General features: G+C 48.5%; 1 protein-coding gene across 2 annotated transcripts in view; it reads left to right on the top strand.

The window, feature by feature from the left end:
- Positions 1 to 14566, top strand: part of FAM168A (family with sequence similarity 168 member A) — a 75373-nt gene that overhangs the window by 36867 nt on the left and 23940 nt on the right. For both annotated transcript variants that reach the window (XM_040426499.1, XM_040426498.1), the window contains exon 4: positions 10459 to 10539. In XM_040426499.1, the coding sequence (XP_040282433.1) occupies positions 10459 to 10539 (81 nt within the window). The remainder of the gene's footprint in view (positions 1 to 10458; positions 10540 to 14566) is intronic.

The following is a 14566-nucleotide window of genomic DNA, read 5'->3' as shown; positions in this document are numbered from 1 at the left end:
TTTGGTGGTTGGAAGCCACAACCTTGTTGACTTCTCTGTATTATAAATGTAGGGACTTGAGACACGTCTCCAGGCTCCTGAGGATGGCCGGTGCCTAGGTCATCGGCTTCACTCGGTGCTTAGGATAGGTCATCGGTTTGCACCTGACACCCGGCACCCCCACCGATCCACTGTTATCTGCAGCCACGGTTTCAGGAAGTAAACCGGAGCCATGACACCACAGTGCCGGGCACCGTGTAGTGGCTGTTTTTCAGTACTGCAGCTCATGGTGAATAACACAACTTCATTATCCAGTCTCCGTGCTTTGATGGACCCTAAATTTCATTTTCCACGACTTGGGCGCCTTTCATTTTGGTTTTTTTCGTAAAAACAAAAAGAATAATTTCCGAGATAAAAGACAGAGATGCTGGAGGGATAACAGAAATGGGAAAGAAAAAGGTCTCCTTTTCAGCTCCCAGTCCAGTAACCGTTCCAAGTCTACACTACAATGACGGTGCCAGTTTGGTGTGGGGGGGGGGGGAAGGAAGGTAGGTTGTCTCCCTTCCTTCAGGCTTGGGAATCTTTTTCTGCAAGCCCTTGGATTCTAGGGGTAATAAGAGACAGACAGATTCCGTCTAGAATTTGCCTCTTCCCCACCGGAAAGGATAAAAATTACGAAACTCGATGGGAACTCTATAAGATACCAGGCCTTAAAACAAGAAGTGTTTTCCCTATTGGCGAAAAAAGTCCTAATAGAAGTTCCAGAATCAGAGAGGGGGAAGGGGTTCTATTTCTCCCTTTTTCTGCTTCCAAAACCAGACGCAACCCTCGGGGTGATAATAAACCTAAGACGGCTAAACCAGTTCCTCACGTACAAGAAGTTCCGAATGGAATCGATACAATCCACAATAAAACTGCTTTTTCCGAAATGTGTGATGTCAACTCTCGACATAAAGGATGCGTATTATCACATCCCGATCCACTGGGACTCCCAAAGGTTCCTGAGGGTAGCGATTCTCATGGACGGAGACATCCACCATTTTCAATACAGAGCGCTTCCTTTTGGGGTATCCCAGGCTGTTCACCAAGCTAATGGCGGAGGTGATGGCTCATATAAGATAGAAGGATATCCTAGCGATACCCTATCTAGACGACATATTGGTCGTGGCAGAATCGGAAAGCATCCTGTCCTCCCACCTCTCAGAAGTAATCAAAATATTAGGGAAGCTAGGATGGCGGATTTATTGGGAGAAATCACTTAACTCCAAAAAGCTGTGTGTTCCTAGGCCTAATTCTAGACTCTATAAACCAACGCTGCCTGCTTCCCCAGAGCAAAGTCTCCAAAATTCTGGAAGGTGTACAATCTTTAATTACATCAAGACACAGAACAATCAGACAAGGGATGGCAGTGTTGGGCAGGATGACGTCCACAATCCCGGCAGTCAAATGGGCATTACTACATTCTCGGAAGCTCCAATGGCAGGGGTCCCTATCACCCTTGGATTCCCGACTGCATCTTCCATCCCACGTCATCCAGTCCCTGCAGTGGTGGTTAGATCCATCAAACCTTTCTCAAGGTCTCCTCTGGGATATGCAGGAGCAGATCTCAATTACAACAGACGCCAGTCCCATGGGTTGGGGTTCTTACTGCCAGGTAGAAGTCGCTCAGGGAGAATGGTCTCCTCAAGAGAAAAGAGACTCTCAAAACTCAAGAGAGTTAAGAGCGGTACTGCGGGCTCTGGTAGAATTTCTCCCCAAGTTAAAAGGAAGAGTGGTGAAAAAAAATTCAGACAACACCACAGTAGTGTCCGAAGTCCTCATGTCACTTACAGAAGAGATCTTCTCTATAATCATCCCTTCAGTCAGCTTCGTAAAAGCGGTGCACTTAAGAGGTGCAGAAAACGGAAAAGCACATTTTCTAAGCCGAAATCGCCTACATCAAGGAGAATGGTGTCTGAATCAGACAGTTTTCAATCAGATAATACGTCTCTGGGGCAAACCCTTGATGGACATGTTTGCAAACAAAGAAAATCGCAAATGTCGTCTATTCTTTTATCTAAATCCGGAGGATTCGCCAACAGGCATAGATGCCTTCTCCCAAGCCTGGCCAGACAACCTTCTATATGCCTTCCCACCAATAAAGCTTATTCCAAGGGTCCTACAGAAACTGAGGCGGCACAGGACGAGACTAATCCTGATCGCCCCCTTCTGGCCCAGAAGGTCATGGTTCACCTGGCTACGCAAACTTTCAATAATGGAACCATGGATTCTGCCAGACACGCAGGACTTGCTGCATCAGGGGCCAGTTTACCATCCAGAAATAAGCAACCTACACCTTGCTGCCTGGTATCTGAGAGGGCCATACTAGAAAAGAAGGCTACTTCGTCCATTTACTTAAGAGTATGGAAGAACTTCTTAATATTCTCCGGTGTCCCAATAGACCCTTTGGACCCCCCCTCCAATACCTGTGGTTCTCGATTTTCTGCAAAGCGGCCTAGACAAAAAAAAACTTAGAATCAGTACTCTAAAAGTTCACGTTTCGGCCCTTAGTGCGTATTTTGACTCCCCCCTTATACTTGGATAAGATTTTTTTTAAAGCAGTCAATCATACTAGTCAAATACCCAGAACATCCGCTCCTCCATGGGACCTCAACCTAGTTTTGTCCAGTATGATGGAGCCACCGTTTGAACCTCTGCTAGACCTACCAGCAAAGATATTCTCCTTCAAAACTGCTTTTCTGGTGGCTATCACCTCGGCCAGACGAGTAAGCGAAATATCTGCCCTTTCTACTTAACCTCCTTACACTAAAATCTTGGATGACAGAGTAATTCTCAAACCAGACCACTCTTTTCTTCCCAAAGTCGTCTTCTTTTTTTTCATAGATCACAAGACATAGTCCTACCCTCCTTATGCCAAAAGCCGAATAATGAGAAAGAAATTAAATTGCACTGTTTAGATGTCAGGAGATGCCTTCTAAGATATTTGGAGCTGACTGGACCCTGGAGAAAGTCTTCTAGAGTCTTTGTGCAGTTTGCTGGGAAGAATAAAAGCGATAAGGTTACTTCCAGAACTCTTTCTAGGTGGATTGTGGCAGCTATTTCCTTGGCCTACTCCTCAGTAGGGCAGCCCTGCCCTTTAGGGTTTGGGGCACACTCAACTAGGTCCTGGGCAGAAAGAGCCGAAGCTTCCCTAGAACCAATCTGTAGGGCCGCTACTTGGAAATCACCTACTACCTTTTTCCATCATTACAGACTGGATCTAGGTGGCAAGGATCAGTTATCCTTTGGAAGGAAAGTCTTGCAGGCTGTTAGCCCTCCCCAAGTCTAGTTTCTATTCTAGTCATCTCTCAAGGGTACTGTCATAGGCATAAGGGAAATACAAGATTACACTCACCGGTAATCACTTTTCCATGAGCCCATGACAGCACCCGCTATTATTCCCTCCCAAAAAAAAAAAATGGAACAAAATATATAATAAAAAAAAAAGAGAAAGTTGTTGGATTTTTGTATAAATTTATAACTGGTGGATAGAGGCCGGGTCCCTCCTTAAAGAGGACCTTTCACCAGAAGAAAGTATGTAAACTGACTATACAGACGTGTAGAGCGGCGCCCAGGGATCCCCCTGCACTTACTGTTATCCCCGGGCGCCGCTCCGTTCTCCGGTTATAGCCTCCGGTATGTTCGTAGTTAGGCTCCACCCACTTGAGCCTGCCGCGGTCTCCTTCTCCTATGCTGTAGCGCTGGCCAATCGCAGCGCTCAGGTCATAGCGGAGAACCGAGCGGCGCCCGGGGATAACAGTAAGTGCAGGGGGATCCCTGGGCGCCGCTCTACACGTCTGTATAGTCAGTTTACATACTTTCTTCTGGTGAAAGGTCCTCTTTAAGAAGCCCTCCACGGAAGTTCCTGTTTCCTGTCCTGGATAGAGGCGGGCTCTCAGGGGTGCTGTCATGGGCTCATTGAAAGTGATTACCGGTGAGTGTAATCTTGTATTTCTTGCTTTACTCTATCGATATTTCACCTCCTCGGCTTGACGATCGTTTCCTGTTGCGCTCCTCCCTGGCATTGATTGCCCAGATGTCTATAGTATGATGTGAATATGAAAAGTGCTGCCGCATGTGAGCCGTAATATTGACGGAGGGAACGGGTATATCCGCAGGGGACGGAACAAAATCTCTTGTGTAGGTTGATGCAAATTTTACAGCAAATCTATGGCAAAATGCATTTTGCGTTTTTATATGCTCTGCGAAGAGTGAAATCTGCGATGACGATCCCAGAAAGGCTGACCTGCTGCAGATTGAGGTCCGTTTACGCCTGGATATCTTCCACGGTGTGTGAATTAAATTGCTTAGGGTACTTTCACACTAGCGTTTTTCTTTTCCGGCACTTCGTTCCGTCCTAGGGGCTCAATACCGGAAAATAACTGATCAGTTTTATCCCCATGCATTCTGAATAGAGAGAAATACGTTCAGGATGTCTTCAGCTCAGTCACTGAACGGCGTTTTGGACGGAGGAAATACCGCAGCATGCTGCAGTATTATCTCCGTCCACAATTCCAGATTAGATGCCGGATCCGGCATTAATTTACATTGAAATGTATTAGTGTATTAAAAATACTGGAATGCCGGATCCGTCCTTCCGGGCTGCGCATGCGCAGACCGGTAAAAATGTGAAAAAAAAATATTTAAACGGATCAGTTTGTCTGTATGACAAACTGAGAGACTGATCTGTTCTTGCAATGCGTTTGTGTGACGGATCCGTCTACAAATGCTGTCCGTTTGCATGCAGATTGCCAGATCCAGCAGGCAGTGCCGGCGACGGAACTGCTTGCCGGATCACTCTGCCGCAAGTGTGAAAGTAGCCTTCGTGTTTTGTGGCTACTGAAAAACGCTGCTGAGTTTCTGTCCACAAATCCAGAGAGTAGCATTTCTATGTGTGGATGTAGAAAAAGTGTCAATCCTGTGATTAAGTCTTTTGATGATGATGTATAGTCTTGTGTACACGCAGTCTTACCCTTCGGGCCTCGATGTGCTTAGCTGACTAATTCAACAGGGAGAGGTACAGAATAGAAATATAATCCTCATTAATAGGTGAGAGGTTTAGTCAAAATTGCCCACTTTTGAGCCAAAACATCAGGGAGATTACTGCCGTCTTCCGCCCCAGACCCCAGAGTAACCTGCCGTCTTCCGCACCAGACCCCAGAGTAACCTGCCGTCTTCCGCACCAGTCCCCAGAGTAACCTGCCGTCTTCCGCACCAGACCCCAGAGTAACCGGCCGTCTTCCGCACCAGACCCCAGAGTAACCTGCCGCACCAGACCCCAGAGTAACCTGCCGCACCAGACCCCAGAGTAACCTGCCGCACCAGACCCCAGAGTAACCTGCCGCACCAGACCCCAGAGTAACCTGCCGCCTTCCGCACCAGACCCCACTATCCCGAATAACTAAAGGCTGTAGACCAGATCCCAGGGTGAGGTGGAGGGCAACTTTATTAAAAAATTGTTACTTTTTTTTAAAAAATTAAAATGTCCTCTACTTAAAGGGGTTATCCAGTACTAAAACAGTGGCCCAGACCTGCTCAACCCAGGGTGAGGGTGATGCTTACTTGATCCCTGCTGCTAGATCCGGTCTTTTGCGCTCCCGGGCCCACAGTTCCCCTCCCACATGAACATTCGTTGACGGGGGCACAGATGACCGCTGAATGCAATCACAGGCCACAGCGGTCACGTGTGCCCCTGTCGATGGATGTTGTCTTCGGCGCGCGTGGGAGCGGAATTACCGCCCTGGGAGCCCAAGAGACCGGATCCAGCAGTGGGGATCATGTAAGCATCACCCAAACCCTGTATCGGGCAGGTCTGGGCCACTGTGTTTAGTATTGGATAACCCCCTTTAACCCTTTCACTACTGCATTTCACCTTAAATCCCAGGCTGATTTTTGCAAATCTGACGTTTCACTTTATTGTGGTATTAACTTTGGAACGCTTTTACTTATCCAAGCCATTCTGAGATTTTCTCTTGACACATTGTACTTCATGACAGTGGTAAATTTGAGTCGCTCTATTTCACCTTTTATTTATAAAATAATCCAAAATGTACAAAAAAAATTGAAAAATTCACAATTTTCTACATTTGAATTTCTCTACTTTTAAGACCGATAGTAACACCTCATAAAATGGTTATCGGTCAACATTCCCCATGTGTCTGCTTTATGTTGGCCTAATTTTGTAAGTGTCGTTTCATTTTTTTTTAGGACGTTAGAAGGCTTCGAATTACCCGAAGGGGTAACGGGAGAAAAAGCATCCCATAATTTGTTACCCATTTTCTCCTGAATACGGCAACACACCCCATATGTGGTGGTAAACTGCTGGGGGGGGGGGGGGGGGGGCGGCTCATGGCAGGACTTCGAATGGAAGGAACGCCATATGGCTTTTGCAGCGCAGATTTTGATGGATTGGTTTAGGGGGCCATTGATTTTCATGTGGGGGCTCATTTTTTGCTGGATGAGGTGACGTTTTCGTTGGTACCATTTTGGGGTGCATGAGACTTTTGATCACTTGCACGTGCCACGGTCAGCGCTGACCCCTGCGCATTTAGGGTTAATGCGCCGGCATCAGTGTTATCACCAATGCCGGCGCATACAGCAGGGGTCCAGCTATCAGTGTCTGCTAGACCCCTGCCACTGATCGGGCGGGCGCGCGCAGCTCCTGCACCCCCCCGATCAGCGCGCCGTAGTACTACAGCGCTGGTATTTAAGCCATAGCAGCCAGCGCCGTACATGTACGTTGTAATAAAGCTGCCCTCCACCTCATCCACTTTGTGTCAGGTTCTTAATAAATATGGCTCTCATCCTGCAGACAACTGGCACAAATACATTGATAAATCTCCCCATACAGCTCTTTGGCTGCTGCTTCAGTCAGTGTATGATATTATTTCTGCCTGCAGCCTCCACTAGGGGGAGCTTAGAGAACTAAGGCCCTTGTTACCCCCCCCCCCCCGTAATGGAGTGGTGGGCATGCTTGCTCGCTTCCCCTCCACCTCTTTGGGGCTGCAGGGGTTAGGGGAGCGCTTGTACTTTATCTGCAGCAGCCTCATAGAGTTGAATAGATCGGCAGTGGGCGTGCATAATCCACCGCACCGTTCAGGCGGAGGAACACGGGCTCCCGATTGTTGTGATCAGAGGGTGCCCCAGCAGTCAGACCCCCGCTGGTCGGATGGCTATGCTCCATCCTGTGGATAGGGCATACATTGCTGTCAAGGAAAACCCCTTTAATAGGAAGGCAGCAGAAATCCTATGGACCGCAATAGCATACTATTGAAGTCTATGGTATAAGTGATCAAATGAGTGCAAGGGGGACTGGAAAAAAAAAATAAAGTTTTTTATAAAATCAAAAAATTCTACTCCCTTTCCCCCCAAAAAAAGTTTTTTATTTTTAAAGTATATAAATTTTGGTATCGCACTGACCCACACAATGAGGTTATCATGTAATTTTTAGCACTGATTGAGCACAGTTAAAAATGAGAAACACATTTTGGGTATTTTTTATTTAATTTTTTTATTATTCTTTCTTCCCACAAACAATTTTTTATAATATAGCTTTTCCCGTTTTGTGTATACAGCTCCGGACAGACCCTGTACGGTCTGATCCACTCCCTCTGACCCCCTCTTGTGTAGTAACCTCCAGCCTGCGGAAGAGGGAGCCGAGTGCCACAAAATTGTAGGATCAGACTACATTATGTTTGTAGTCTGTAACCATGGAGACACCTTGGTCCGCATAGGAGCTGTATACACGAGATACTTGAAATACAGAAGAACAATGGACTCGCGGGTAGATTGAGTCCAAATATATTTTTATCCTTTTAAAAAAAAAAAATATTAATTTTAATTTTTTTCCTTTTTTGTATTCTGCACATAGCAAGACCCAGAATTGATTACAATATGGATAATTATCTGCATTTCCATGGAACCGTAGCCGGGGCGTGTAATGTATGATGGTTAGGTCTGCCGGCCGACCCGGGCAGTGCTGGTCTCTGATGTGCCGTAGACATGAGTAATAAACCCTTTCACTGCCAGGACATTTGGGTGTTAGACTTTACATGTGCCTATGCTCTGCCACTAGAGGGCACTGTAACAGGAGCGGTCACTGTATATGGGCTCGTACTGGCAGGGCCACTTTGCTGGTTTGCTCTGTGGTTACTCACTCATTTGGCCTCAGTGGGCTAATATAACCCTATGGACATGTGTCCCGACATAGCCTGACTCTGGGAGGGGTATTATTACTATGGGCACAAGTGATACTACAGTATTACTGCTGTGTGGAGCCCCATTCAGACACTATTATTAGGCCCATGTAAGAATCATTTGCGGCATTGAGCCCTCCAATGTGTTAAAATGGCCCTCAGGGATTTAATTTTGGACTTAAAGGGGTTTTCCCGTCTCGCACCTATCTCGTAAACCCAGCCGGCAAATGGAATGAGGGCGCACCGCGCATGCGCAGCCGCCCTCTATTAATTTCTATGAGGCGGCCGAAAATAGCCGAGTGCTGGCTCAGCTATTTCCATCAGCCCCATAGAAGTAAATGGAAGCGGTGACCGCGCAAGCGTGGTGCCCGCCGAAAATAGCTGAATGGGGAACGCTTGTTGAGGGCCGGACCCGGCACTGCATGCCGCTGCTTTACCGGCTTTGTTGTCGTCTGTTGGTTTCTCTCACTTCAGCTAATGGCATTTATTATTGTATCCAGGGGTTACGACCACCTTGTAATCCAGCAGAGGTGGTCGTGCTTGGACACTATAGGAAAAAGCGTCGGCCTCTCTGGAGGGCTTGACCGTACCTGCGCTGCAGCAGTGGCTGTAACCCCTGTATACAAGCAGTGTATAATAAGATGGGAAAATGAAGCTAAGCAAAGGGGGCAATATGGAGAATCACAATACATTAGTAAGTGCCTTGTGGTAGCTTTGTCTACATAAGGGCTCATGCACACGACCGTATGCCCTCCGAGACGTAAGGTCCGTGAGCGGGCCATATGTCCCGGAGCGGCATACATTGTGCGCACGGGAGCGCGCAGCATCCTAGGTTACTATGATACTGTGCGCATCGTGCCGCCCGTGGCACTAATATGATCATATGAGTGCAGCGCAGTAGTCCAGCAGGCGGCCCGATGCGCACAGTATCCTAGTAACCTGTGATGCTGTGCGCTCCCGTGCGCACGATGTATGCCGCTCCTGGACATATGGCCCGCTCACGGACCTTACGTCTCGGAGGGCATACGGTCGTGTGCATGAGCCTTAAGTGCCAGTGGTTAGCGCTGGGGTCCTGGGTTCGAATCCGACCAAGGACAACTTCTGCATGGACTTTGTATGTTCTCCCCGGGTTTGCGCGGGTTTCCTCCGGGTTCTCCGGTTTCCTCCCGCGCTCCAAAGACCTCCTGATAGGGGACTAATGAGCCCCCCTGGAGTGATGATGCCTGTAAAGTCCTGCGGAATAGAACGCCGCTATATGAGTGAGCAAAATAAATATTCGGGTTCTGTATGTGTACGGCTGGTGTCGAGCCGTATGATTCTGCCGACCGTAACCATGTCTCACGAAGGCCCCCAAGAGTCGCCTCAGTCATCATGTGCATGGGTGGCAGCATTACACGCCATCCGTTCTGGTCTGTGGTCACATTGGGCCACTGGAGAGTGCAGGGCAGTGACTTGACCACTCGTGAGGAGAGTACTGCGTGTCGCCAGGTAGTGTTATGTGGGACACTGCAGGTGGATCTTAGCAGCCCAGCAGCACAGAGTATGTCAGGGACAGTAAAACGATGACCACGGCCTCCTCTCCGTGTTTTATCTCGTAAAGCAGAGTTGTTTCCGCGCACGTAGCTCTGCATTAAGTGGACTGACTCTCGGCTCTGGATCCTCTTTATAGTTTTATTGATTTCACCACTGACCTGCGAGACCTCAGAAATGCAGCCCGAGTGTAATGAAAATCTTCTCGAAGCCTCGCAGGGCCCCAGGCGGCCATCATTCCTCCCCGGTGCACGAGGACAATCGGAGAAGTGCAGCCGCTCGCTCTCCCAGGAGCTGGACGCGAGGAGAGGCTGCTAATAATGCTGGGAATTGGGGACCTCTGTGCTGGTGATGGGGGCACCGTTGGGGGTATATGGACGACCTTTGGGGAGGACGAGAACTTCAGGACCTTTAAGTGTCCGCAGACTAAGCTTCGGGTAAGAGCCGAGCCCCCCCAGCACTACGTGGCTCATTGTCACCACTGCTCATTGCTTTGTATTCGAAGCCGCTATCAGTCCAGACATTAAGTGGATATAACGCTGCAGATACAGATCGGGGTCGCCGTGACAGATACCTTATCCGCCGTAGCTGCTGCCAGCCTGTTACATATTTTAATAAAGCTGTATTTTTAGCGTTGGTAGATATAACCCTTTACTAATTCTTCGTACCTCTTTTTATGATCCCACTTCTCACCTACTTTTGTCTTTGCCTCTAGGTTACCCCGCTGGATACCCCACAGCTGCCCCTACCTATAATCCCAACATGTATGCCACCAGCACCCAAGGCTATGCCCCAGGTAAGACAGTCCTCCGCTGTACACAGTGTGCTGCCGGGGGAGACACGGGCATCCTCCCATCTATAATCCTTGTCTGAGAGGAGAGGGGAAGGCTGTTAGAACTGTACCATTCACCTGCAGCATCTGAGGAGGGAGCGGTGGGGGGGTGAGGAGCAGCTGGAGCAAAGGAGATCAAGCTGTGATATGTAATAGAATCTGTTGGGAAAGACTTATCCTGTACTGATCCTGAGTTACATCCTGTATTATACCCCAGAGCTGCACTCACTATTCTGCTGGTGCAGTCACTGTGTACATACATTACATTACTTATCCTGTACTGATCCTGAGTTACATCCTGTATTATACTCCAGAGCTGCACTCACTATTCTGCTGGTGGAGTCACGGTGTACAGCCGGGGACCCTTTCCGCTCCTGCTACAGTTCGGGAGCAGGAGCTGTTGTCCATCGCTGTGTGGCGCTCTGGGCAGAAACACAGTTGTTCGCAGAATCGGCTATGTTTCTGCTCAGCAGGAGTAGGGCCACAAAGCTGGCTCTGGGGGCCGCAGGTTGTGCACCCCTAATGTACATAGTGACTCCACCTGCAGAATAGTGAGTGCAGCTCTGGAGTATAATACAGAATGTAACTCAGGATCAGTACAGGATAAGTAATGTATGTACACAGTGACTGCACCAGCAGAATAGTGAGTGCAGCTCTGGAGTATAATACAGAATGTAACTCAGGATCAGTACAGGATAAGTAATGTATGTACACAGTGACTGCACCAGCAGAATAATGAATGAAGCTCTGGAGTATAATACAGGATGTAACTCAGGATGAGTACAGGATAAGTAATGTATGTACGCAGTGACTGCACCAGCAGAATAGTGAGTACAGCTCTGGAGTATAATACAGGATGTAACTCAGGATCCGTACAGGATAAGTAATGTATGTACACAGTGACTGCACAAGCAGAATAGTGAGTGCAGCTCTGGAGTATAATACAGGATGTAACTCAGGATCAGTACAGGATAAATAATGTATGTATGTACACAGTGACTGCACCAGCAGAATAGTGAGTACAGCTCTGGAGTATAATACAGGATGTAACTCAGGATCAGTACAGGATAAGTAATGTATGTACACAGTGACTGCACCAGCAGAATAATGAATGCAGCTCTGGAGTATAATGCAGGATGTAACTGCATGATTTTCCTAGTCTGACGTAAAGTCATGGTTTTATTAAAGACACGGAGGCTCCTATTGCTATCCCTTTCTTTACTGTCCTCCAATAGCATCAAAGAATACATTTTACAAAATTAATCAAGAACAAGTAACCATAGTAACCAGGTCCCTCCCCTGACAGCCCCCTATAATAGGCAGCTCCTCCTCTGGACCTTCCTCTTTCTTTGAGACTCTGACACCAAGGCCGGAATTACAAACAGGAACCAGGAACCGAACCCTGAACTGGAACCGTACACTGGAGGAACTTCAACCTGAAAGGAGAAAAACAGAGAATATAGGGAAATAAATAGAGCGTAGACCCCAAACTCGCTGGCCAATCAAAATCATCTAGATGCATGAAGAATAAATAATATCAATAAATAATACAAATATAAACGTACATAATAATAAACAAGGGAGGGAAAAAAGGGTGGGCAATACTCACCTTCGTGTCTTTAATAAAACCATGACTTTACGTCATAGACTAGGAAAATCATGCAGTTTTACATCAAGACACGGAGGCTCCTATTGCAAGTTTAAAGCTGTTCAATTATGGCTGAAAAAACACATGAGGGGGAGGACGAAAATAAAATTCCCTGAATGTCGTAACTCTAGACCAATCAGCTAGGCGATTGGTCTAGAGCCTCCAAACAAGCCCCAGAAATCGCCAAAGAGGTAGCAGCCGCACCTCTCGCCGAATGCGCGGTGAAGATGGAAGTATCCACTCCCGCCAGGGACATAACCCACTTCATCCAACGAGCTAAAGTAGGGCTGGAGACTGGGCCGAAAGGATGGCGAATGGAAAGAAAAAGTTGAGGAACCGTAGGAGACTGATGAACCCTCGTCCGCGATTCGTACTACTGTAAACAGGCAACCGGACAAAGAGCTGGCGCAGACAGGAAACTGGTATACGATACCGATCTGATGTTGGTCTTAGTGCGTCTGGAAATGTTGAAGGTGACGCCTTCAGGAGTAAAGGATCTGGCATCATGATCAAGAGCCCGGACGTCAGAGACCCGTTTGCACGAAATAAGTCAAAAGAGTCACTAACTTGGCCGATAACTGCCGCAAAGATAGGTCCGGATTATTGGGCCATGAAGAAAAGCAGGACAATATGGAAGAAACATCCCAAGTCGTAGTAAAACGAGGTCGGGGAGGACGAGCCAGGCGAGACCCACACAATAAAAAACAAACCGAAGGATGCTGCCCAGCAGGGGTGCCCTCAAAACCCTGATGCGTGGAAGAAATGGCAGATCTAAAGAGGTTAATCGTCCGATAAGCCTTACCTGCCTCAAATAAGGAAGTGAGGAACTGTAAAAGGTGCCGAAACAGGATCCAGGTCCTGTTCCAGGCTCCAGCTAGTCCAAGTTCTCCAGGCTGCCCTATAAGATTTTCTGGTGCCGGGAGCCCATGCATTGTCCAGGAGGCGTCTAGTTGCGTCCGAAATGCCCTCGACCTCTCTGGGCGTCCTGAGATCGGCAAGCTAGCAACTGAACGGATCCATCCAGTAGGAGCTGGTAGTGTTGCCCCTGAGGGTCGCGGAGAAGCTCCACTTGACTTGGCAGAAGAAGAGGCACGTCTACGATGAGTTCTAGAAGAGTCGGGAACCAGGCCTGAGCCCCCCAGAATGGAACCACCACTACCAGATCGGCCAACTGGCGACGTGTCTGAAGTAGCATCCTCTGGATCATAGCGAAAAGTGGGAACGCATAGAGAAGCGAATCGGACCAGTCCTGCAGAAAAGCATCCACTGCCTCCACTTTCGGGCGCCAGCTGAAGAAGCGAGGGAGCTGAGTGTTGAGTCGCGAGGCGAACAGGTCTATGACGAGAGAACCCCAAACAAGTGATATTGCGGAGAAGACCGACTGAGCCAGCTTCCAATCGCTGCCATCCAAGAAGTATCGGGAACTCCAATCTGCCCGACTGTTGTGCAGGCCCGGAATGTACTCCGCCTGGACCATGATATCCTTGGATAGGCAGTAAAACCAAAATTCTTTCGCCAAACGTGCTAGAGTCGCAGAGTGGGGTCCGCCCAGGCGGTTGGCGTAACGTACGGCTGAGACATTGTCCATACGAAGTCTGATGCATGCGTGGGCAATCCCATTGGTGAAACTCCGAATGGCAAAGGAGTCGGCCAGAAGCTCCAAGGCATTGATGTGGAGAAGTGTCTCGTCTTCTGACCAACGGCCGCCGCTAGAGATCCCGTCTCAGATAGCCCCCCCAGCCCTGTAGGCTTGCATCCGACTCCACGGTGAATTCGGGCTGGAAACCGTAAATCGCTCTGTTGTTCCACCAGTGGAGTTCCTCTCGGGCTTCCGAATCCAGGACCACCGTATCCGCAAACGCAGCACTGGAACGAAGGTGTGCTATCTTCAGACGCTGAAGTGCACGGTAATGTAATGGTGCCGGGAAAACGGCTTGAATAGAGGAAGCCAACAGGCCGATGATTCGGGCTAGCTGGCGCAGCGACAGATGGGGAGCTGACAGAGCATGTCAGAGTTCTTTGCGTATAAAGTATAACTTCGTTGTTGGGAGGCTGAGTGACTCTGCAATCGAGTCCACGGTGAATCCCAAAAACTCTATCCGTTATAACTGGGTCAGGCATGATTTCTCCAGATTGAGGAGGAATCCGAGGCGTGAGAGGAGATCCGAAGTCCAATGAAGGTGTTCTAGTAGGGTCGTTCGGGACTGATGCATGAGGAGGATGTCGTCCAGATATACAATCAGCCGCACTCCCCGACTGCGTAGCCATGACATGGCGGGGGACGCATCAGCTTGGTGAAGCACCAAGGAGCTGATGACCGGCCGAAGTAGAGGCAGGTGAAAC

Source organism: Bufo bufo, chromosome 3, assembly GCF_905171765.1.
Source record: "Bufo bufo chromosome 3, aBufBuf1.1, whole genome shotgun sequence".
Taxonomy (NCBI): domain Eukaryota; kingdom Metazoa; phylum Chordata; class Amphibia; order Anura; family Bufonidae; genus Bufo; species Bufo bufo.
The sequence above is the reverse complement of the archived record's forward strand: the minus strand, read 5'-3'. Positions and strand labels throughout refer to the sequence as shown.